The sequence below is a fragment of the Apodemus sylvaticus genome, chromosome 7, assembly GCF_947179515.1.
Source record: "Apodemus sylvaticus chromosome 7, mApoSyl1.1, whole genome shotgun sequence".
NCBI lineage: Eukaryota > Metazoa > Chordata > Mammalia > Rodentia > Muridae > Apodemus > Apodemus sylvaticus.
Window position 1 is genome coordinate 13,443,599 of NC_067478.1, and position 25,835 is coordinate 13,469,433.

The following is a 25,835-nucleotide window of genomic DNA, read 5'->3' on the forward strand; positions in this document are numbered from 1 at the left end:
TCATAGTTGGGCATAATGGCACATTGATCCTAGCACTCAGGAAGCAGAGGCAAGTGGATCTCTGTGAGTTCCAGGACAACCAGGGCTTTACACAGAGAAACCCTATTTCAAAACCAAATAAAATCAAATAATCATTTACAACATATTTCATATAAATGTCTTTTAATATACGTTGGTTATTTAAGAAAACCACTTTCCTTCTGAATATGGTAAAATTGAAACTAGTTTTAAAGTGGGGCACAATGGCACATTACTTTGGTCTCAGAACTGACCCCTGATTTTGAGGCCATCTTGGTCTACAAAGCCACTTACTTCCGAGACAGTCAAGGCTATATAGAAAAATCTTTTCTTGAAAAACCAAAAAGGAAAAAAAGAAAAACAGTAAAGCTTTTATGCTATACATATATATTACATTATACACATTGCAGCGGTTTTCAAAAATTTAAAAAATAGAACGTTATTTTTCAAATTAAATATCACATAGAAACTTAATATATAGAAACAGACAAACTGATTCTACAACTGCAAGCTGTCACCTTTCTAAATTTCTTGAATCTTTTAAGTTTAAAAGTTACTTTCTTGGTGCTAGAGATATGGTTCAGCAAGTAAGAGCACTGGGTGCTCTTCCAAAGGACCCTGGTTCAATTCCCAGCAACTACATGGCAGCTCACAACTTCTGTAACTCCAGTTCCAGGGCTTCTGACAGCCTCACACAGATATACATGCAGGCAAAACACCAATGAACATAAAATAAAAATAAATAAAAATGACTTTCTTGTTATATATAATGTCCTCCATTGGGATGAGTTATTATAGCTAGAAATAATCAAATTGATTACAACTATTAACTTCATTTAACAATCAAAATGGTAGTTTTTTAAAATATTTTCAATATTTTAATATTTAAATATTTTCAGCTGTAATAAATGAACCTGGCCATTTCTTAAATGACTAATTCAATTATACTTACCTCATTTTCTTCTTCTCTACTCCCATTCAGCCAAGAAAACATGCAAAGGAATAAAAAGAATCATAAATACTTAAAACAAAATGTAACTTTTAATTAAAACAGATACTTATAAAACCTGTCCACTCTTTCATTGTTCTAGTTACATTTTTTGTAACAACTATTTCCTGAAGATGGTACAAACCACTAGGAAAAGAACCAGAAACCAAGTGAGTAACAGCAGTATCTCTGACCTTGAGGAGCTCACATTTTCTAATAAGTAACAAAAAAATGATTGTTACAAAATTCCAACATAAAGACATAAAAATGGCCGGCGGTGGTGCAAGCCACCAATCCTAGAACTTGGGAGGCAGAGGCAGGTGGATTTCTGAGTTAGAGGCCAGCCTGGTCTACAGAGTGAGTTCCAGAACAGTCAGGACTACATAGAGAAACCCTGTCTCAAAAAACCAAAAAAAAAAGGTGTAAAAATGGGGCTAAAGAGATGACTCAGCAGTTAACATCACTGACTGCTCTTCCAAAGGTCCTGATTTCAAATCCCAGCAACTACATGGTGGCTTACAATCATCCATAAATAATGAGATCCAACGCCCTCTTGTAGTGTATCTGAAGACAGCTACAGTATACTTACATATAATAAATAAATCTTTAAAAAAGTAAACAAAGACTGAGAAATATACAATGTAGCGGCAAAGTAGGAAACAACTTGGTTTAAAAGACCAGGAATGCATAGAATCACAAAGAGAGGATTAGTTTTTTAATGAATGTACTTTTGGAGTGACCCTACATAAAAGGCAGAAATTAAAACTGAACAGTTCCAAACTGGGCAGTGGTGGTGCACACCTTTAATCCCAGCGCTTTGGAGACAGAGGCAGGTGGATTTCTGAGACCAGGACACATTTTTATACATTATAGGTGCTTTAGTTTTAGGAAGAATAAAATACTAAGTCTGGTGTACACAAGTGTACCAAGGCATACTGGAGACTATCTACATAGAAAAGAAAAGCTATGAGGAGCATGACAAGGATCTGTATTTTAAATATGTTGCTCTGTGGGCTGTGGCAACCCAAGCACAGCTATATCATTTATGCACTCCTTAAGAGAAAGGCACAAAAATCCTCTCTCCAAATGTAGATCTAAATAGCAATTCAGGTGATCCATTAACAGGTATTTATGTAAGTTAGAATGAAGTAATGACATTATGAACAACGCCAGTAATCTAAGCTATACAGCACACTGAGGCAAAAAGATTCAAGTTAAAAACTTCAAGGGCTATATAGTTCTAAGTCAATCTGTACAACTTAGTAGACCCTACCTCAATACAGAGATTTAAAAGGACTGAGAAGGAGCAGGCATGGTAGTTCATGCATTATATGATCCAATACTTGAGAACATTATTGAGTAAAGGCTAGTCTTGGTTTCAAAGTTAATTAGAAGCCAACCTGCCTCAAAACAGAGTGACTGAGGTAATAATAGCTCAGAGTGCTTGCCTAAAATGCAAATGGCCCTAAATTCAATCCCTACCAAGACAGAATACTTCAATACCCCAAGACAAAAAAATGTAGTAAAGATATATTGTTAGGGGCCAGGCGGTGGTGGTGCACACCTTTAATCCCAGCATTTGGGAGGCAGAGAAGGCGGATTTCTGAGTTCAAGGCCAGCCTGATCTACAGAGTGAGTTCCAGGACAACCAGGGCTACACAGAGAAACCCTGTCTCGGAAAAAAAAAAAAAAAAAAAAAAAAACCAAAAACCCCCCCCAAAAAAAAAACCAAAAACAAAAACCAAAAACAAAAAAAAAAAAAACCAAAGCAAAAACAAAGTCATCGTCAGCAACATAACAAGGTCAGGCCAACCTGGGCTACATGAAACACTATCTGAAAAAATAATAAGGCACAATCAAAAAATTCAAAGGAAAATTTAATTATTTTCCCGCTAAAAAAATCTAATGCTGTGGATGTGGTAGAGCATGCTTTTAATCCTAGAGCTTGGGAGGCAGAAGCAGGTGATCTCTGTGTGAGTGCAAGGCCAGCCTGGTCTACAGAGCGTTCCAGAACAACCAGGGCTCTTATACAGAGAAAACCCTGAGATGGCTCAGAGAGTTGAGATCATTTGTTGCTTACAAAGGAACTGAGTTCAGCTCCTATCACCCACAGAGTAGTGTACAGCCTTCTGTGCCCCAGCTCCAGGGAATCCATCATCCTCTTCTGTCCTCCATGAGCTCCAAGAATGCAAGCGGTACACACACACACACACACACTCTCTCTGCATCTAATAATCACCTGTAGCCGGGCAGTGGTGGTACACACATCCTAGCACTTGGGAGGCAGAGGCAGGTGAAATTCTGAGTTTGAGGCCAGCCTCGTCTACAGAATGAGTTCCAGGACAGCCAGAGCTATACCCTGTCTCAAAAAAGGCCCCCACCCCAGGTTAAAAATCATCTGTAACTCCAGTTCCAGACAACTCAACATTGTTTACACAGAGACACATAAAATATTTTTTAAAAAAATTGAGAATGGCTGTCTATCATAAACAAGGCCCTGCGGTGGTGGCCGACCGACAACCTTTAACAATAATAAGCGAGGCAGTATTAGCACACACCTTTTCATTTATTCACTTTACATCCAAATCACTGCCCCCCCCCAAACCTACCCTCTAGTGCAATACCTGTAATCCCAGCACTCCACTCCAGCAGAGTCAGGCAGATCTCTGAATTTGAGGCCAGACTGTCTACAGAGTGAGTTCCAGTACAGCTAAGGCTACACAGAGTAAACATGTCTAGATCAATCAAAGTCTAATATTGGTAGAAAAAAGGATAAAATTACAAACAAGAAAAAGAAAAAAAGTTCTTGAATCCAACCTATTATCATGTTGGTGTACAAACCCTTCTTATACATCTGAGTGTCTGTGTGGCTTTTTAAATTTAAGCTGTTATTTTCTAGGTATTGTAACCATACCACGCAAGCCATTATATATTTTGTTTCATTCCTTAATCCTAAAAATAACTAGTAGCAAAAATGTATAAAATACAGAATCACTGAAAAACATTAGGAGGAAGTTGTGTTGAAAGACATAAGCGGGGCTGGAGAGATGGCTCAGAGAGATGACTGCTCTTCTGAAGGTCCTGAATTCAAATCCCAGCAACCACATGGTGGCTCAAAACCATCTGTAATGAGATCTGACGCCCTCTTCTGGTATGTCTGAAGGCAGCTACAGTGTACTTAAATATAATATATAAGTAATCTTAAAAAAAAAGAAAAAGACATCAGCTCAGCAGATGAAGGTGCTTGATTTAACAGCCAGGAACCCACAGGGAGGACGACAGAAAAACTGACTCCACAGCCATGTCCTCCGACCATAAGTCACAGTAGGTGCAACCCCATACACAATCATATATCTCCCCTTTTCACATATAATCTAAAGCTTTTCTTAAAAGCAAGAAGGGGCTACAAAGAGATGTAAAAAAGTCAAACTACAAAATAAGAGTTATGCCATATGGCATGTGCCTGTAACCCCAACCATTTAGAAGGCTGAAGTAGAACAGCTTGAGCCCAAGAGCTCAACACCAAACTAAACATTATTAAGATTCTTATCCCAAACTACCCAGGCATAGTTATATATCTGTATACCTGTAATTCTAACACTTGGGTAGCAGAAGCAGAAGGATCACAAGTTCAAGTCCATCTTTGGTTACATAGCAAAGTTCAAAGCTAGCTTGGGCTATATAAAAACCCTAACGAAAAAGGAGGGACAGAAAAAATATAGTTAAGAATGCTTGTCAAACATGCATGAAAAAACAGAGTTTAGTAGCCATCACTAAATAAACTAGGTGTGGTAGTGCATGCCTGTAATCCTAGCTCTAGAGAGGTAGAGCCAAGAGGATCAGAAAGCCAAGGTCATATTCAATTATACAATGAGTTCAAGACCAACTACAGGAGACCCTGCTTCAAGAAGACAAAGGTTAGAACACTTTTAATGTTCCTAATTTGAAAAATACAAACATTAGGGCAACACCCACAAGGCAACTCACAACTGTCAGTAACTCCAGTCACATAGTTGACATACTTTTCTGGCTTGCACAGATGCTGCATGTATGTGGCGCATAAACATAAATGCTGGCAAAACAACAGTAAAAAAAAAAAAATAGAAAAAAAACCATGCACCCCAGGGGAAAATTATAATAAACATACAACTAAAATTACATGTTTCCCCAAAACTACAAATATGAATATACTTCCTAAAATTGCAGTGCTGCTCTTCTAGAGGTCCTGTGTTCAATTTCCAACAACCACATGGTGTCTCACAAACATCTACAAAGGAACCCGATGACCTCTCCTGGTATGCAGGTGGACCATAAATATAGACAGACAGACAGACAGACAGACAGACAGGTGAAGAGATACTCATTGCATATATGCTATCATGACTGCCAAGTCTCAATGCAACAACAACAACAACAAAAAAAAAAAATCAGCACAAGTCTGAGGTAAATAGCTATTATAATCAGATTAAAGGACAGAGGCATATCTACTTAATGTTTGAATTGTATCTATCTTACACTTTTACCATATTTGAGTACTATCATCCTAGTCTTTCAGTCTTATTCTAACTTAACCTGAGCTGCATTAAATGGACAAAAATGAAGGATGATTAATCAGTTCCTTCAAATTGTTAATTAAGACTTTTATACAATTAACTATCTTTTTAAAGACAAGAGTCTTACTATGTAGACCTAACTGACCTGGAACTCCTATGTAACTAAACAGGCCTCAAACTCAAGTGTCTGCCTGCTTCTCCCTCCATAGTACTGGAATCAAAAGTATGAGCCACCAGATTGACCACAAATTAGCTTTTAAAATCCTGCATTCAAAGATTAGTTCCCAGCACCCACATGACAGCTTACAATCCAGTTACTGGGGGTCTAACGCCCCTTAGGGCTTCTGTGAGCACCAGATGCAGATATACACGTGATACACGTACACATGTTCAGGCAAACACTCAAGGTACAGACTAATAGCCAGGTGACGCAGGGCTGCCTGCCTTCAACCCCAGCACTTGGGATTATGATTATTTACTGTGAAGATTCAAAAGAAAAAAACTGAGGAAAGATGAATCCTTAACAAGAAAAGACATAGAAAGACATATCATTTGGCTAGCCTGTAATCTAAGCACTAAGGAGGGAGGTGGGAGAATCACCAGCTCAAACCAGACTGGGATATAGTATACAAGGTCCTACCCGCCTCATAAAAGCAAAACTTCAATCTCAGGCACAGGAAGGCGAGATAATGTCATCTTCAAGTGTACAGTAAGTTAAGAACCAGCCAAGAATACATGGGATTCTGAAACAAAAAAATAAAAAGCTTAAACTAAAAAAATAAAAGAAGTCACCCAAGCATAGGGGCACGACCTTTAATCCCAGCACATGGGAGGCAAGCCAAATTTCTGAGTTCAAGGTCAGTCTGGTCTACAAACAGAGAAACTATGTCCCAGAAACAAACAAACAAACAAACAAAGAAAGAAAGAAAGAAAGAAAGAAAGAAAGAAAGAAAGAAAGAAAGAAAGAAAGAAAGAAGGAAGGAAGGAAGGAAGGAAGGAAGGAAGGAAGGAAGGAAGGAAGGAAGGAAGGAAAGAAAGAAAAGGCAAGGGCTGGAGAGATGGCTCAAATGTTAACAGCGTCTTCCAGAGGTCCTGAGTTCAATTCCCAGCAACTACATGGTGGCTCACAACCACCCTGGTGCCCTCTTCTAGCCTGCAACCATACATGTAGGCAGAAAATTATATACATAAAAATAACACTTTAAAAAAGTTAGCATAAATTTTAATAAATTAACATTTCCTAAACTAAGTCATTCCCCAAGAATAGAGGCTACAGAAGAGATGTATAAAACCAATAGTAATACTGAACTTACTACAGAGAATGTCTAACAGCCTCCGCATGGCACTTGGCACAAAATGTTTAATACATGAAAGTTATTAATGATTTCAGTTAGTAATGCATAAAAATTCTTTAATTACACTCTAATCGAATAAACACATCCTCGTTTCCTAAATCCTTGGGATTCTGGCACAAATAAGACACATAAGTAATTTAGGACAAATGAGAAATGTAGACTGAGGTAAGAGACAGAAGTAAAAGAAGAATGGTATAGGTATGAATAGAACCAGGGAAAGCAATAGGTTGATTCACTGCTTATCACATAGTGACATTGAGACTTAAAAGTTTAGAAAGTTTACAACAATGTAACCTTGACCAATGATCAGACTTGTATTCTTTGAAGATCTTTATTAGGAAATAATTACAATCACAGGAAGTATCCTTTTGCTCTTTACCCAACAACTCTCTTCAACAGTAACCATACAGCTTAAGTATAAGATGAAGCCAGGAAACTAGGATCGGTCCAAATTCTAGTTTGATTTTTGTTGCTATGATAAAACAATGACCCAGAGCAACTTAGGGTAAAGTTTATTCAATTTACATTTCTAGGTACAGTCCATCATTCTGGGGAGTCAAGTCAGGAACTCAAGCAGAAACCATGGAAGAACACTGATGTTTTGCTTGTAGACACATGCTCAGTTAGCTTTCTTATATAGACCAGAACCACCTGCCCAAAGAATGGTACTGCACATAGTGGACAGGACTAATTATTAATAGTCAAGCTTGCATGCCAATAGGATCAGGGCAACTTCCAAATCAAGGCTCTACTCTCTAAAATAACTCTAGGCTGTCTCAAGTCAACAATTAAAGATAACTAGGACCACACACAAGAGCCAGACTAAATCTTGAGTCACTATTTTTCAAAGATTTATTTTATGTTTGTGAGTACACTGTAGCTGTCTTCAGACACCAGAAGAGTGTGCATCAGATCCCATTACAGATGGTTGTGAGCCACCATGTGGTTGCTAGGAATTAAACTCAGGACCTCTGGAAGAGCAGTCAGTGCTCTTAACCGCTGAGCCATCTCTCCAGCCTGAGTCAGTACTTTTTAAACACAATACTCAAAATTCATTTCTGTGTACATACTGTTTATGCAATTTCATCCTGTGCAGAGTTGTTTTGCTATCACCACAATCGATACATAACTGTTTAGTGGCTCAATTATTTTTAGTCTAAATTTAAAATTTTTTGTGATGGATGTTTTGCTTGCCTGAATATAGGTGCAAATTTTTGAGTACCTGGTGCCCTTGGAGGCCAGAATAGGGCGTTGGATCCTCTAGTTCAGATGGTTGTGAATGTCATGTGAAACCTGAGCTTTGGTCCTCTGTAGTTATCCTCTGAGCCACCTTCTAACCCTCAATGTCTACCTCTACGTTTTTTTTTTCTAGTAACTTCAATTCTTTTGAATGTTTTTCAAGTTCATTGACCCATTAAGTGAAACTAAGAAAATAAATATCCTGAGGGGCTGGTGAGATGGTCCTGCTGATAAAAGCACTTGTGTACAGGCCTGAAAACTTGAGTTCAATCCCTGGAACCAACTATGTAAGAAAATGCACTCCTGAAAATGGTGTTCTCTGACTTCCCGATACACATGCATACACGCTAATTTTTGTTTTTCGAAACAGGGTTTCTCTGTGTAGCGCTGGCTGTCCTGGAACTCACTCTGTAGACCAGACTGGCCTCGACGCTAATAATTTTTTATAAATCCTGGGATAGCAGACCAACAAAGGCTACATAGCCAAACTTTAAATAAACATATATAATACTTAATTAAAAAGTATTTATATATTTACATATAATTTATGTATAAAATATTCATCATGGTACTTGAATTTTCTAGTACTTCACTACAATAACTTAGGTCAACAATACATCTGCAAGAAAGAAATGAAAGCCAGTAAGGCTCCAATACTAGTAATCATCCAAATCATCTTTAAAAAAAAAAATCAGAAAGTTATGAACTTGGGATGGCTGGGAGGCGATGACAACAAACCTTTAATCCTAGCACTAGAGAGGCAGTGGAAAGCAGATCTGAGTTCAAGGTTATCCTGGTCTACAGAAAAACCCGGTCTCCAAAAAAAAACAAAAAGGAAAAAAAATATATCAATACAGTGTATTGCTTAGAATACACTGTTTTTAATCCTGAAAAAAAAATTTAAAAAAAACTTATAAAAATCATGTGTGGATGCTTGCATGTGTGTGTGTAAGCCTTTTAAAACACTTACATAGGGCTGGGAAAATGGCTCAGCAATTAAGAATCCTTATTGTTCCAGAGAGCCTGACTTCAGTCCCCAACACCCACACAGTAGCTCACACACAACTGCCTGTAATGATGGCTTCAAATGACCCGTCTGGTCCTGCAGGTACCTGCTTTCATATACACAACCCCACACAACACATATATACACTCATGTATTCATAACTAAAAGTAAAATCTTCATATAGAGAGAGAATACTGAGGGCTGGAGAGATGGCTCTGCAGTTGAGAGCACTGACTGCTCTTCCAGAGGTTCTGAGTTCAATTCCCAGCAACCACATGGTGGCTCACAACTATCTGTAATGGGATCTGATGCCTTCTTCAGTGTGTTGATGACAGCCACAGTGTACACATATAAATAAATCTTAAAAAAAAAAGAAAAAATATTGAAAATAAAAATGGTAAAACAAATGATGTATGCACTTCAGAAAAACATACAGCTAAGAAAAAATATTTTAGCAACATATGCTCAGCCGAAATATATGCTATCGTAGATTTTAATGCCTGCCCCTCATTTCACATTGTCTAGTACCACACCATCACCTTCTCTACCACCACCACCACCACCACCAAATTATTCCAACAAAGAGCACGAGGTTCTCCCAGGTAGTGATGCTATTATTCTCATTTACCTCACCAATACTGGACAGGGAAAGTCTTCCAGGAAAGGCTTTTCTATTTAGCCACCACTATTTTAATGTGGCCACATCAGTTAATAGCATTACTTCTTATACAAACTATTACTAATATGAAATATATGCAATTTATATATAATAAACAATTACTCAACTGGTTTTCTACGTTATTGTATAATAGAAGTTTTGTTTTTTATTGGACCTGGCAAAGTTACCATAGAGTATACCTGGTTTTGGTTACTTTAAAGCAACTTTTACAGTATATTTTTACTAATTAGTTACTTTACTGTATGTTAATAAAACTCACCTCTTTACTATTGGTCATTCAACTATCTTTCAGCACAAAGCAGTATATAAAATATGTAATCTGTTTCAGGAGTCATAGAGTTGCCCTGATAAGTAACAGATAAATTAATGGCACTTATGTTTCTAAGCAGACAAAAACATAAATAAATCGAGGCCAGTCAGGCGAGGTGGAAGGCAGAGGCAAGCAGATCTCTGTGTTTGATGTCAGCATGGTCTACAAGAAACCCACTGTCTTCAAAAAACAAAACCAGGAGAGAAAAAACAAACAAAACTAGAGCCAGTGCGAATGCGCGCAGGAAAAGGCACCGGCCATCAAGTCCGATACCCTGATTCCAATTCCTGGGACTCACCCAGTAGAGGAAAATGATTTCCAAAAGTTGTCCCTGCCCTCCATAGGTATAGGTACTCACACACATATACAAAATAAATAAAACCAAAACTAAAAATAAGCTTTGTGTATGCTGAAGAATATAGAATAATGATGGGTTTCCATAGGAAGGATTTCTGGGGCTGGAGAGATGGCTCAGTGGTTACGAGCACTGACTGCTCTTCCAGAGTTCAATTCCAGAGGTCCTGAGTTCAATTCTCAGCAACCACATAGTAGCTTACAACCATCTATAATGGGATTTAATGCCCTTTTCTGGTGTGTGTGAAGACAGCTACATATACAGTATACTCATATACATACATGCATATATAGAAAAGGATTTCTGTACCCATGTGTATATTAATAAATTATTTGTTCTACTTATGTGTTAAACATGGTGTTGTCTAGCTACTCAAAGAGAGTATACAATTAATAACTATTTACCAAGAAGCCAAATATCACACAAAAGAATCAAAATGTAAGTTACATCATTTCTTTGCAAAGAACATTTAGGACCACTATATAGCCCTTCCAAAAGAGAAGGTCTAAACTATACTTGGCAAGGAAGTGGGCAGTTGCAAGAGCTATACTCAGAAACTACCGCTTGTTCCAAATTCTTGCAAGCCCACAGCAGTGTTCCCAGTAAGCAGCCCTTCTATCAGCCTGCTTGCACAATTATATTCTTATCAACACCCACATCATCCCAAAGCTATTTTCACTATCAAGATGTTAGCATTTGACAGAAAAAACACTCTAAAATAAAAGGCAGCTTAGGAACTCACACCAACTTTAGAATTCAATTTAAGTAACCATTTACTTACTCAGCTGGAAAAGATACCAAGTAACCACTAGGCCTGAACAAAATGGGGGAAAAGAACTACCAAGCTTTACTGTTTTTAAAATGCTTCATCTGTGTTCAGCAAATATAGGTAACCATACACTACCTCCAAATTTATTAAAATACATAGACAAGGATCCTGATATCTTGTCTCTCTAACAGCTCAGCCAAAAATGAATTTCAAAAAAGTTGAGGGGCTAGTAAAATTCCCCACTAAGTAAAAAGGCACCACCTCAGTCTGACTGCACCTCAAGTTAGAAGGGGAGAATGAGCTCCCCAAGTGTTCTCTGACCTCCACACAGCAGCATTGCATTCACATGGCCACCTCACAGATACATAGATAACTCACTTCCATACAAAGGCACACATACAAATTAGGGGAAAGTAATACAAATGGCAAAATTTCCATTACGTGTTAATCTAGGCTAAAATTATAGTACAGTGGCTCATATCTATAATGTAAGTATTTGTTAAATTGAGGACTGTAAAGTCTCAAAATAATGTTATACCATTATAAGATGTGGAGTGGAAAGTGGGCTTTTCTCTCACTGGCTTGATGCACATGGCTACAATCCCAGCCCCAGCACTTAGGGCCAATGTTAGTGGTATAACAATTTCCAGGACAGCTTAGGCTACATAATAAAACCCTGTCTCAAAACAAAAATGAAAAAAAAAAAAAAAGAAACACACAAGCTAGATTTTTCTCAAAAAGAAATCTAAACCTGATTACTGCTGATTCTAGATATAAACACCCTCTAAATCTTACAACAGCTTTTAATCCACAAATGACAGAAATGATGACGTTGGCCAGCCTTGAGTCTAACCCAAGATGTCATCTTTTGCTGTCAGTCAGCATGACTACTCTAGTGTCTCAAGCAAAACTGGCAAGATTCATGCAACAATAACAGACACTAGGGTTATACTAGGGTTAAAGTTATTACAAATACCTATCAAGAATCTATCAGCCAGGTATGGTGGCAAACACCTTTAATTCCAGCACTGAGGAGGCAGAAACAGATCTCTGTGAATACGAGGCCATCCTGCTCTACAGAGTGAGTTCCAGTATAGCCAGGGTTTTGTAGAAAGATCTTGTCTAGGAGAGAAATAAAGATGGATGAGGATAAAAATCAACTGCTGGATATGGGGCTGAAGTAGGTAGATCTCTGTTGAGTTTTAACCCAGCCTAGTCTACACAGTAAATTCCAGGCCAGCCAAGGTCTATAGTGAAGTAGACCCTTTCTCAAAAAACCAAGGAAGGAAGGAAGGAAGGAAGGAAGGAAGGAAGGAAGGAAGGAAGGAAGGAAGGAAGGAAGAAAGGAAGGAGCTAGCTAGCTTATGTTGGACTTAATGGTGGTTTTCCCTGTAGTACTGGGGTTTGAATCTAGGCTCTCATTCACGCTATGCAAATTTTTAACCACTGATCTCTATCACCATCATTATTATTATTATTTCTTTAAGACAGGGTTTACTAAGATGCTAAAGCTGGCCTTGAACCAACTCAGTAACACAACCATGCCTTGAATATTTATTTGATCCTTCTGCCTCAGACTACTACTAATCAAATAGGATTACTAGTCTATACCATCAAGCCTATTGGTAGTATATACTTGTAATCTTAGCCCTTAGAAGGGCAATGCAGAAGTTGAAGGTCACCAGGAGATGCCTCAGACTACTAATCAAGTAGGATTACTGGTCTATACCATCAAGCCTATTGGTACTATATAGGTGTAATCTTAGCCCTTAGAAGGTCAAAGCAGAAGCTGAAGGTCACCAGGAGATGCCAGGGAGATCCTGTCTCAAAAGCAAATAAAAAAAAGAGGCTTACATAACTAAATCTTAACAGTGGAGCTTCAAGAGTATTCCTTGCCAGGAATGGTGGTATACCTACATTCTCAGCACTTAGGAGGCAAAGGCACAAGAATCATGGAGTCCACACTAGCCTTGACTACATACTAAGATTTTATCTAAACTATAAACCATGATGATTTTTTGGTCTATAATAAATGCCCTAGTAACCTCATCCAGTCTGCTGGCTTTGTATATTACCTAAAAAGATGACTACAAAATTATCTTCAGTTTAGACCTTTCCCTGGAAACCAGACTTACATAACAATCCAAACTATATGTCTAACAATCATCTCCAACTTACTATGCCTAAAAAGGAACTACTACTCCCAACTTGCTCTTTCTAAAATCATCCCTAGTTCAGTGGATGACTGATTTCTAACTGCTTAGACCAAAAACCTCAGAATCATCCTTAATTTCTCTCCCATGGCACATGCGTCATTAGATCATGTTAGTTTAATCCTCAGCATCCATCCATTCCAACCTCCACCCTGATGTAAGGCACCAGCAGCTCTCCTCTGGGTTACTAGCTTCTTTACAAGCCTGCAGGCTTCCACTCTGCTCCTCTCGGTGAGACTACAATCGACCCTTCTGAGGCTGGAAGCAAATGTCACTCCTCTGGTTAAACAGTCCCAGCTCTCAGGAAAGCTGAAGGAGGAAGACCATTTGCGCTCAAGAATTCAAAGCCAGCCTGGGTTCCTCAAAAAACAAAAATCAAACAAAAACAAAAAACAAACAAAACGGAACAACAAAAAAACCCAGCCAAATCTTTAGAATGGCTCTATAAAACTTTTCCATTTTATACTGTAACTGCCTTAACAACAGCATATCACCTATATCCTATTGGATTTCCCAAAGCATTTTACCTTGGCCATTCTGTATACTGTATTGTTTAATAGACCTCATTAGAATGTAAACTGCACAAAGACAAATTTTTGTTCTGTACATCAATTACTCCCACAATTTCAACCTTAGTAAAGATAGGCCTATGTTTAAAACAACAAATAACCCCAACAACAAAAACCACTTTTTATCGTGTTTGTCTCCTTTAGTATGACAGGTCCTTGAAGACTCTAATAGGTTGTGCTATGCCTTCAATATCCACCCCTGCACTATATGAACACCTTATGCAGTTACTCAAATGATTATAGCTACTTCACCTGAATACAATGTTATTTATACTGCAAGAAAAATCCAGGCCTACACACATGTAACTCCTTAAAGAGTGGGAGACACTACAGACCAACAGGGCCCCAACTCAAGCTTCAATCAAAGCAAATTTACATTTCACCTCAACTTCTCTTTTTCAAAGAACCATTTGAAACTAACCCAAGTCTAAAAGAGAATGACTGGCCTCTTCACAACCAGCTCTTCAAACAGTCACACCTCTCAAATCTCCCTAATAACCCCAGCTAAAGGTACCTGTACACACACAGTGCCACGAGCAAGGGGTTCGTGCATTGTCTCATCCAGTCTTCTCCAAAGCCCCAGCAAGTTGCTAGCATTAGGATAACTACTTCCAAAATGGGAAAACCCAAATTCAAAGACAAAGTCATTTGTTCAAGGTTAAGTTGGAGTTCAAGTGCAGGTCTGTCTGACTTCCTTCCTCACCGGGAGGGTCTGCTATCACTTCACTCTTCTTTTCTGGGCCAGGCCTCATTTTTTCCCAATGTAAAACAGGTGATACTGTTCAAGATGACTGTCAACACCTTTAGGCCAGAATTTAAGATTCTATAACCTATACAAGTTAATAAACAGAAAAAAAATACACATGTATCAGAACTTGATACTATTAAAAACTCCAAAGCAATAAAGCCAGAAAAGTGGTAAAACATAAGACTAGGAAAAATAAGCATTTCCCCTCACTTGCACAGTAAAGATATAGACTCCATTCTTTTCACATATTATGAAAAATGTTTTCCTCCAATAAATAATGTACTCCTTACACTTACAGCTTTGAGACTTCACTGTGCAACCTGTAAAGTCACTCACTGCAAAGCTCTTTGCCCTTCCTGGGGGCTAGCATGTTACTTTGTACAAGATAAGCATGCAATCAACATTTATTGGATGATACAAATTCCTTTTAAGGTTTTTCAAGTCTCAAAGCCAAAACCTTTAAGTGTTATTCTAAAGCCAAGAACCCAGGAAAAGACAACGCCACGCTGGTTTACTACTGCACGTAAGAGATGGACTTTGTTTTAAGAGCACATAAAGTGTGCACAGAGGTTGTCTATGTATCAAGATTATCTATTAAGTAAAGACAAAACTATAGCCAGGTGGTTGTGGAGCACGCCTGTAATCCCAGCACTCTGGGAGGCAGAGGCAGGCGGATTTCTGAGTTCAAGGCCAGCCTGGTCTCCAGAGTGAGCTCCAGGACAGCCAGGGCTACACAGAGAAACCCTGTGTAGGTACCAAAAAACCACACCCACACCCACACAAAGTAAAGACAAAACTAAAATGCCATAGGGCCACTAAGGGGCTTCTATGAACTTAAAAGAAAACAAATATAAAACTACTCAGGCTATTCTTAGGTTGAAAACGGGATTGTTAAAATTCTCCCAATAAAAATTTTATTTTTTTTAAGGCAACATGAGGATTTTGGTTTTTTTGTGTGGAGATAACATTCCAACAAAATAACTTTTGTGTTACAATAGCAAAGAACTATCAAGTAAGATCCAAACATTTCTGAACCAAGGTGAAAAAAATTGGCAAAGATTCCCCCCAAAAATGTATAGTGTGCAGTAATTCAGTCATAAAAGTTTGTTTTTCAAGAGACATCCCTGCAAACCTTAACTTGGAAATAAATTCTGTTGCTCCTATGTGCAGACATCAATACAAGCAAATCGAGATACATTGGTTTTTCTTAGTCGCCAGCACCTGTAATCCCAGCATTCAGGAAGCAAGATGAAGGATCCCAGGTTCGAGGCCAGCCGGGGCTACACAGTAAATTCAAGAGCAGCCTGGGCAACAAGGTGAAACCATTTATCTAAAAATGACAAAATGAGGGCTCAAAGAAGGCACTGACTCCTGACTCTGAAGTGGAAGCTTCCTTTTTACTTTTGTTGTTTTGAGGCAGACGAGGCTGCCTACAATCCTAATTCAGTTGGTATTTTAGGTGTACACCACCATCCGACCGGAACCAAAGCCTTATGTACTATCGGATACCGCCCAACAGAAATATAAAAGTGCCCTATAAGTAATGAAAAGAAACTATAGGACAAAACTATATTTAGAGAAGAATATACAAAGAGATTTTTTTGGGTCTCTTAACTAAATCTTCACACGCAGTAAAGTTATCCTTGTAGATAAGAGTCTAGATTCTATTACCTAAGAAATAGGACGCCGAAGTGTTCAAGCCTCATATCGAGAAATGTTTGTCAGGTTTTCACTTTCAGGTTAAAAAACAAAACCGGTGTCACCTCAACAACGGAACCAGATAAACCTTGCCACCATTATAAAACCCAAGCGCCAAAGGTGCAGAATATGAAGCTCATAGCTCTACTGGGCCAGAATTCAGGGCCCAAGAAGAAAATAAATAAAAAAAATTCAAAACCGAGAATGCAACGCGGGTCTCCTCCGCGGATTGAAGCGGGGAGACGCGCGGTAGGCCCTTCCGGTCCGAGCTGCCGTCACCGATAGGCCGGGCGACGGGCCGAGCTTCCACCCGAGCCCGGGGATTCTCGGCCTAGACTAGCCGGCTCCCTCTTGCCGGCTTTGGCCTTAGCGGCGCCTCGGACCATGCACCGTGATTTGCAACAGAAGCTCGGGACGCCACGGCGTGTCCTGGAGGAGCTGCGCGGAGCGCCGAACCTAAGCAGGCCGACTGAGGACGCGGCAACGGCAGAGGAGGCCGTGGCCGCCCCTCCCCCACCGGGCCGCTCCAACTGCCGCGGCGACGCGAGCAGCCGTCTCCGCGCCAGGCCCAACCGCCCGGCCAACCAAGGCCAAGCGAGGCGGCCTGAAGTGGCTGCGCCCCGCCTGCCCCCCACCACGGCCGCGCGAAGACGCCCAGGGCCCGTTACTCCGCGCGCCGCCACCGGTCAGGACGCGCCGCCCTCGGCTGAAGCGACCAACGGCAGTGGGGAGGCCGCGGACCTGAGACTTACTCAGGGGTCGGGTGCTCGGGATCGTAGAAATCCCCCATCTTCGGTGGCGACTGCGACCGCAGCTGCTTCGTGTGGAGCAGCTGGAGGCGGCGACGCTAGCCCCCTCCCCGCGGCAGGCCGAGGCGGGGGAGGGGACCGGAGGGGAGGAGGCCGCTGGTCCGATCGCGGCGGCGGCAGGGGCGGCCCGCGTCGCTGGCTGGCTAGCTCGCCCGCTCGTTCCCTCCCTCCCTCCCTCCCTCCGGCAACCGCCCGCCGCTCTCACCCTCACACACTCACTCCCGGAGCAACGCGCACCCCGCCCGCCCTGCAGCCTTGCAGGCCCAGCCCCTTAAAGAGACACGCACAGGCAGCCCACCGGCCGCCAGTCGGCGCGCCAGCCCCAGCACGCCGACCCTGGCAGGGGCGGGGTGCAACCCGCGGCCGGGCCCGGCCTAGCCTGCGGCTTTCCGGAACAATAAGTCCCAGGGCCGAGTGCTGTAGGCGGGTCCCGGAGCTGGAGGAGCGCCACCGTTGCCCCTCCCTGGACGACCTCTGGGGAACAGCCCAAGGCCCTCAGGACACCCGCCTTCATCCTTCGAAGCCCTCGGAGAGCCTGGCCTCCAGCTTGTGAGGTAGCGCAGCTGCCGCTCTCGCCCGCTTGCCCCTTTATTTCTTCTCCCCTGCCCTTAAATCTGGCTCTCGGCCGCGCACGGAAAACCAAGCTAAGCAGGGATTGCTTCCCAGACCCGGCTGCCCGGACACGCCCTCCGCCCTCCCGCAGCCCCCACCAGCGTGTCCCCAACCGAAACCTCCTACCTTCTTCACCGCGGTATTCTGCCCTCACCCCAAAAGTCTGAGAGGCTAGGTCTGTTCTTAAGACCTCGGGGGGGGGAAAATGGCCTGAGGAAAAGGTTATTAATTACTATCTTGCAAGAAAAAAAAGTTAGATAATTTAACACTACAAACTTTTTGTTTTGGGATTGGCAGGACTTCGTGAAACTATTTAAAAAAGAAAAGTTAGATAACTTAAACTACTACCACCTTTTTGTCTCTGCATTAGCAGGATTTCGTGAAACTATTAGCTAATTTACACCACGCTGAATTTATAGCAGTTGCTTAACATGAAAGTGGGAGATCACAGAGTTCTGATCTTTTGTGAATTTGGGGGGGGGGGGCGGTTTAGCCACTAATTTTTTAATTGGATTCACCAATAAAATGAAATGTGATCTAACAGAAGAATCCTTCACTAGCTAACTAACTTTCTCGTGTTGTTTAGACAAAATCTTGTGTAGTTTAGACTTACCCTGAACCCTTGAAAGTTTCATCCTGCCTACCTCTTAGGTGCTGGAATTCTAGGGTTTTTGTTTTGTTTTTCAAGACAGAGTTTTTCTGTGGCCTCAGACTCACAAAGATCCATCTGCCTCTGCCTCCCATGTGCTGGGGTTAAAGGCATGAGCCACCACTGCCCAGGCTAGAATGTATTTTTAAAATTGTTTTTATAGGAATGGCATGTATTGAGCCACACACATGCACACGTGGAGATCAGAGGATAACAGTGAGTCCATTTTTGTGTCCTATGTGCGACCTGTAACTTACACCATAAGGCTAGGCAGCAAGTCCCTTTACTGACCCCGAGCCATCTAACAGGCTTATAAATTTTTTTTTCCACTTGTATGTAAGCTAGCAAGTTTTGGTTTGTTTTGTTTTGTTTTCTCATTTCGTTTAGAGGTTAATCTGTATTTTTTTTCCTGGTAACTTTTATGCATATCATTGAGGAAGTTCAAAGTCCACCAAAAAAGAAAAAAAAAAAACCCAGCCTTTTGTTTTGCTTTCATTGGTGAGCTTTCCTTTGTGGTTGAAACTTGCTCTATGCTATGCTGACCTCAAACTCAAACTCCTTCCTACCCCATCCTCCCTGATGCCTGGATTACAGGTGCCAGTCACCACAACCTGCTGAAGATGAAAGTTTTATTGTGAAGTCTCTCACTGCTGTGAGGATGAGATGAGGTGCTGGTGAGTGAAACCCTGAACTTCCTCTTTTTACTTCTTTTTGGCCTTGGCCTCCATATGTCGCCAATGATGACCTTGACTGTCTCTCAACCTTCTGCATCTACCACAAAGTACTGACATTTCAGGGATACATCACCATAGCTAGTTAATATGGTGCTGGGGACAGAACTCAAGGAAGGCTTCCTAAATACTAGACAAGTACTCCACCTTCTGAGAACATCCCAGTCCATAAAACCCTAAACTTTAAACCAACACCAGCCAACTTCTAGACCTATGACACTGGGCATGGCTGTTTCTTGGGTTTCTACTGCCTTGCCTATTAAAATAGAAGAGTATCTATCACATAGATAATGTTGTGAACATGTTTGTATATGTCTTTCATTAAACAATTATCTTTACTGATTTTTTTTGTTTTGTTTTTCGAGACAGGGTTTCTCTGTATAGCCCTGGCTGTCCTGGAACTCACTCTGTAGACCAGGCTGGCCTCGAACTGAGAATTTGCCTCAGCCTCCCAAGTGCTGGGATTAAAGGCATGCGCCACCACTGCCCAGCTATCTTTACTGATTTTTTTTTTTAAATATTTCAATATGTAGTCCAGTTTGCCTAGAGCTTGAAGTCCTCTTCCTCAGTCTCTCTCTACTAAGTGTGCTATCATGCCCAGCTAGATTTTGAATATATTGGAGCTCTTTACCTTAAATGCCACGGAAGCCAGTGGCAGCCACGTGGCCTTAGGAAAGGGCTACTTTATGTGGACACTTAAGTGGAGAGGATCCTAGAATGAGGTGTATGGGTTTCCCATTTCCTTCATACACAGCTGTCGAGCAGGGACAGATGGATGGAACTCCAATCCTAATGGTAACTTAAGAGTCGGAACCCAACAGAGCAGGCATATCAAACCATGGAGGTCAGTGGGAATTCTGAGGCCCATAAATCTTTCAAATTTTTCCAGGCAGCACCTTTGAGATGGTGTTCAGGATTCTCTGGTTCTGGTTTGCTGTATCCCAAGTACTGAGGATTGTATATCACCACACCCAGTGTGAATTCAAAACAAAGAAAATTCATGTTATAAGGCATGGTGGCTCATATCTTTAATCTCCATACTTAAGCCTGGTCTACAGAGGGAATTCCAGGATAACCAAGGCTACAGAGAAACCCTGTCTTGGGGAAAACAAAACAAAACAAAACTTCTTTTCAACCCAAACATGCCTTAAAATTCCCTAACCTCCAAGCTTATTCTCCATTCTGTGATTGACCTCCTGATCAAAGCAATACTTTTTAGCTTATTGGATACTTTCCCATACATTAAAAAAAAGTAAAAAAAAAGACAGGGCCTCACCTTGTAGCCCTGGTCAGTCTAGAACTCACTGTGTAGACAGGTAGGCCTTACACCTACCTCCACCTCTAGAGTGCTAGGATTAAAGACACGTGCCGCCATGCGACGCCGCGGGGTCTCCATTGCTGTGAAGAGACATCATGACCAAGGCAACTCTAGGGAAGCATTTAATGAGGGTTGGCTTACAGTTTCAGAGGTTTAGTCCATTATCACAGCAGGAAGCATGGCCGAGGACAAGGGGCTGGAGAAGGAACTGAGTTGTACCTCTTGATCCGACGGCAGCCAGGAGTCACTCTTCCGCCCTAGGCGGAGCCTAAGCATAGAGAACCTCAGAGCCCACCCCCACAATGATGCACTTCCTCTAAGAAGGCCACACCTCCTAATAGTGCTACTACCTATGGGCCAAACTTTCAAACTCAGTAATCTATGGAGTCCAAACCTATTCAAAACCACTGCTATTCCATGCTTTTAGAAAAATGAAAAATAAAAACTCCAAATGTGTTTAAAGAAAAAGTTCACAATCCCCTACTCCTACTCTAATAAACAAAACAGTTGAGAATCCCTTCTAGTACCTCCTGTGGGCCCAGACTACATCCCCTCCAGCAGGACCCAGGATGGCTACTAGTGGCCTTCAAATTAACTTTGGTGTCTCATGAAAAAGGGAAGAAAGACAAAACATTGCCACAGGTAAGTTCTCTGGTAAAGAGATGGGAAAAGTATCTAGGACAGGGAAACACCAGTTGATCCCCTGAGCACATTCTCCAAAACTATTTGTAAATGTTATCCCTCCCTGTGCTGCTAATTGAGTTAGGTATCCTGGTGAGCTTTGTCAGCTTGACATAGTCTAAAGTCATCTGAGAGGACATCAGTTAAGGAATTGCCTAGATCAGACTGGTCTGTGGCGTTTCTGATGGAGGATGGTCTAGCCCACTTTGGGCAGCACCTACCTAGATAGCTGGTCCAAGGCTGTATAAGAAAACTAGCATAACTTCTACTCCAATTTTCCTACACAATGGATTGTGCCCTGGAAGTGTAAACCATTTTCCCCCGAAGTTGCTTTTGGTTCCAAGTGTTTTATCATAGCAAAAGAATGGAACTAGAACACTAGTCTCTACTGTCGAGCTATAGCCACAGCCAATACAAAGACTTTGAGCTAATATGCTAATATACAGATGGATATAGTACATTGACTGATACAGCCCATAAGCAACTATATGTGTTATATCACTAGGTGGTACCTTCCCCCCCCCCCCCAAATGGCGGGTTTGTTTTTTTTTTCTGTGTCCAGGCCAGAGTAAGGCTCTGGAAAGACAAAAGGTCATTCCCCCTTGAGTCCACAGTTGGAACTGAGTGGAAGGCTACTTCCTCTCATTTCCTACTTCTCTAACACTTTCCCCTAGTGAAGACTGTCAGAGCATTGATTCAACTCCTCAGAAGATGCTGACTTTGTGAGGCATAGCATGGCACACCTGTAACTGCAGAACTCCAGAGTCAGGAGTGAGAATATAGTGCCAGCCTGGCTACATGGAAAGACCCTGTCTCAAAAAACCAGAAGGGAGGGAAGAATGTTCAAGTTTGAAAGGACAGGCAAATTGTAAGTTTTCAGTACAGTGACTGTGCAGTTCCCTTCCTTGAGGGAAGGCAAGCAAGAATGGCATTAGCAACCAGACCCTGACTCAGTATGACATTTGGGAAATAATATCCCTCTCCATACACTAACACAAACACCTTCATCCTGAAGAGTCAGTCCTTTTCCTAGTGGAAAAGCACTGGATATATGAAAGGACAAAGTATTTTCTTCTTCCCCCAAAATATAAAATTAATTTCAATTTCTCACCTCTCTGCTTTTATTTTTGGATTTGGCTTTTTTTCGAGACAGGGTTTCTCTGTATAGCCCTGGCCTGGCTGTCCTGGAACTTACTCTGTAAACCAGGCTGGCCTTGAACTGAGAAATCTGCCCTCCTCTGCCTCCCAGAGTGCTGGGATTACAGGCGGGTGCCACCACCGCCCAGCTTTGGCTTTCAAATTTTATGCCTTTGTAGATGTTCTATCGCGTTTATATATATTAACTACAAAATTATGTGATAATTTTCAGTTTTATGCCTTTATTTACCAATCTTTCCCCTGCACACACACTTGGTTTTTTGGGGGGAGAGGGGTTTGAGACAGGGTTTTCCTGTGTAGCTCTGACTGCCCTGAATTCACTCTGTAGACCAGACTGGCCTCAAACTCAGAAATCTGCCTACCTCTGCCTCCCAAGTGCTGGGATTAAAGGCGTGTGCCACCACTGCCCGGCTTCTTCCCCTTTTTCATAACAAGTTTTCCTTTGTGGGCTCTGAGGATCTACCTATGTCCACACCCCAATTTTGCGGCCCCCCTGACTTCAGGGCTAGCTTTACAGTCACATGCCACTAAACCTTGGTTTTACCTGGGGCAGGGGATGCAAACTCAGGTTCTCATGAGTATGCAGTAGACTCTCCTGATAAAGGGACCATACATGCCAAATCCCATTTCTCTTCCACCTGGAAACCACACCTGAGACACTGTCACACGGTTCTTCCTCTTAGGTAAGAAAATATCTCCTTGATGGAAGTGTGGTAGTAAATGCCTCCAATACAAACACTTGGCCAGACTGAGGGATCACTGTGAGTTCTACACCATCCTGACTTACATAATCAAACACTGGGGTAGGAACAGAGATGATAGGGATTGGCTTGTGGGATGGATTTATATGTGGTGCATACATGCAAGGGTATGAGTGACAGCCATACACAAGTCAGAACAGGACATCAGTTGTCTCCCGTGATTACTTTCTATCTTACTACTGTGAGACAGTATCTCACTGAACAGGAAGCCCACTGTTTAGGACATATTGGATGGCCAGCAAGCTCTCAGGATCTGCTTGTCTCTGCTCCTCACGCTGAGGTTAACACTAGTGCAGCCATGGTTTTTATGCTTGTATAGAGAACTGAGACTTGGATCTTCATGCTTGCAGAACAAGCACTCTTAGCCACTTCACCATGTCCTCTGTTTACAATGTTCCCCATATAAAGTAATCTGAGGCCCTCTAGCCCTTGGATAGACGTTAACCTCTCAGGTATGAGCTGGAGTATTTTCACTCACTGCTTCCCTGGATGGGCTTCCAGCTAATTCCATTGCAGGACGTCTATCATCCTGGGCAGTCCAGGGTATCAGATGGAGGATCATGGCCATACCATGTTCAAGGTCAAAGCCTTGGCCCACACATCAGTAGACACCACACTAGTCAGCCCCCAGTGGGCCAGGGTTTGTCATTAGCAGGGCAGCAAGCTCTTTCCCCGTGCTACCAAAACCAAGCACACAGAGCCTGAGAACTTGACTAAGGAGGAGTATTTCCTCTTCCCTGCTCAGCTCTGCTGGTGTGATCCCTGTTCTGTCACTTTTACTTGAGTTTATCATCAGTCACTCACTAAAAAAGAAAAAGGAGGGGCCAAGAGAGAAGCTGCAACACCTACTGCATGTGTGTGCTTGGCCAGAAAGTCTGTGCTGTCTAAAGTCATGCACCCCTGGGCATAGAGACCTGGTTCTGCCTTTTGTAGGTCACTATATCTGATACTCTTCTGATTGCCAAGGAAGTAGGAGTTCCTCCTGTCTTCAGAGACCAGGAGCAGAGAAAGTGTGGGTGGAAAGAACTGGAAGAAGTATTCTCAGACTAAGCTCATCTCAGGGTGCCCACAGAAGAAAGGAGAGACTGACCAGAGGGAAACACCTGTTAGGAGGAGTCTGGATTGCTCTTTTGATTTCCTACTCAATAAAACTGGTTTGAGATAGGGTTTCCTACAGTCCAAATTGACCTTGAATTGGATATGTAGCTAAGGGTAACTCTGAACTCCTGATTTTCCCATCGCCACCACCCAAATGCTGGGATGACAGGACTGTCTTACCATGCCTAACTACAATATTAGCTGTTTCCTTCGTGGTGGTGTTGGAGATGGAAGAGCTTCATAAGTGTTACACACGTATTCTACCACTGAGCTATACTCCCAGTCCTCCTCCATCCCTACGTGTGCACATGCATTTGTATGTGTTTGTGTCTTGTGTGTGTCTGTGTCTATGTGGATCTGTGTCTATGTGTGTCTGTGTATGTCCCTGTCTGTGTCTGTGTCTGTGTGTATTTTGCTAGGGATCAAATCCCAGGTGTCATGCTTGCTAGGCAAACGTAGGACTTGGGTATTAGCCACAACCTGTACATAAGGAAGATGTCCTTTCAGACAGGAAATAAAAAGTAATTTTATCTTTTACATATTATAGTAAATTAAAATCAAAACTATTCTGTGAAGAGGAGCAAGGGTGTCCTTTGGAGGATGCTCATCCTAGCAGGCAGGCAACTGTGTGTTCTCTGGGTTTGGTCCCAGCTTGCAGCTGAGTGGCTGGAACTCTGGGCATGTGGTTTAGCAGCTTCCTTACAGACTAGAGCTGCTGGTCTTCAAGCTATTGATGAGACTATTTTCTGTGTGACTGTTGGAGGCCCACCATGGCTTTCATATAATTGTGCTAGAAAAAAAAGATGAACAGAAGGGAAATTGATGAGGAAGTGTGGTCTTAGCGAGGATTCACAAGCCATGTCACGTGCACTTCATCAATTCTCCTGCAAACATCACAGTCTGGAGACAAAGCACTCTCTGCACAGTGCAACTGCTATGAAAAGTAACATTCCATACAAACACTTTCATTCTTTCAGTCTAAGGAAAGTGTGTAAAACGTTTGAAATATCCTAGCAGTTATGTTTAAAAGGCGACATGTGCTGGGCACAGTGACATGCACCTTTAGTCCCAGCAGCCAGGAAGCAGAGGCAGGTGGGTGGCTGTGAGCTCCACCTGCTACCTAGTGAGTTCCAAGACAGCCAGAGCTACATGGTGAGACCCTGTCTCAAAACAAAAAGTAGGCATGCATGCTTCAGTGGCCACATAACATCTGACAGGGCATGGATTCAAAAGAGAAAACATGGTATAGTTTATTGCTGGACTTTCTTGGACCCACCAGTGGACAAATAATGACACAGAGACTTATGAACTTTATTACCGCTTAGGCTACTTCCCAGCTAGCTCATCTGACTTAACTAAGCCAACTGTCCGCGATTCTTTTCCCAGAGCCCATCTCTCAGTCCAGAAGTCCTGACTTCTCTTTCCTGCCGAGCTATTGGCCATCAGATCTTTATTAAACCAATCAGTAAGTGAGGAAGGTGTATGTTTACAAAACACTGCGGGCGGCAGGAGATGAGC

The 25,835-nt window shown here is 41.8% G+C and overlaps 2 protein-coding genes across 8 annotated transcripts in view; one reads left to right on the plus strand and one right to left on the minus strand.

Annotated features, from left to right (window-relative positions):
• The window catches only part of Setd2 (SET domain containing 2, histone lysine methyltransferase), an 85,003-nt gene extending 67,673 nt beyond the window's left edge, over positions 1-17,330 (minus strand). For 3 of the 5 annotated variants that reach the window (XR_007978706.1, XM_052187121.1, XM_052187124.1), the window contains exons 1-2: positions 17,251-17,318; positions 971-1,008 (exon numbers count right to left, since the gene is read on the minus strand). Coding sequence is in view for 3 of the 5 variants with exons in the window: in XM_052187121.1 (XP_052043081.1) it covers positions 971-1,008; positions 17,251-17,290 (78 nt within the window). In the remaining 2 variants the exon portion in view is untranslated. Of the gene's footprint in view, positions 1-970; positions 1,009-17,250 lie in introns of those variants that run through there. The other 2 variants (XM_052187122.1, XM_052187123.1) reach the window with 2 other exon arrangements.
• The window catches only part of LOC127688473 (translation initiation factor IF-2-like), a 50,106-nt gene continuing 40,888 nt past the window's right edge, over positions 16,618-25,835 (plus strand). For 2 of the 3 annotated variants that reach the window (XR_007978708.1, XR_007978707.1), the window contains exons 1-2: positions 16,618-17,863; positions 19,165-19,244. Coding sequence is in view for 1 of the 3 variants with exons in the window: in XM_052187126.1 (XP_052043086.1) it covers positions 16,885-17,862 (978 nt within the window). In the remaining 2 variants the exon portion in view is untranslated. Of the gene's footprint in view, positions 17,864-19,164; positions 19,597-25,835 lie in introns of those variants that run through there. The other variant, XM_052187126.1, reaches the window with a different exon arrangement.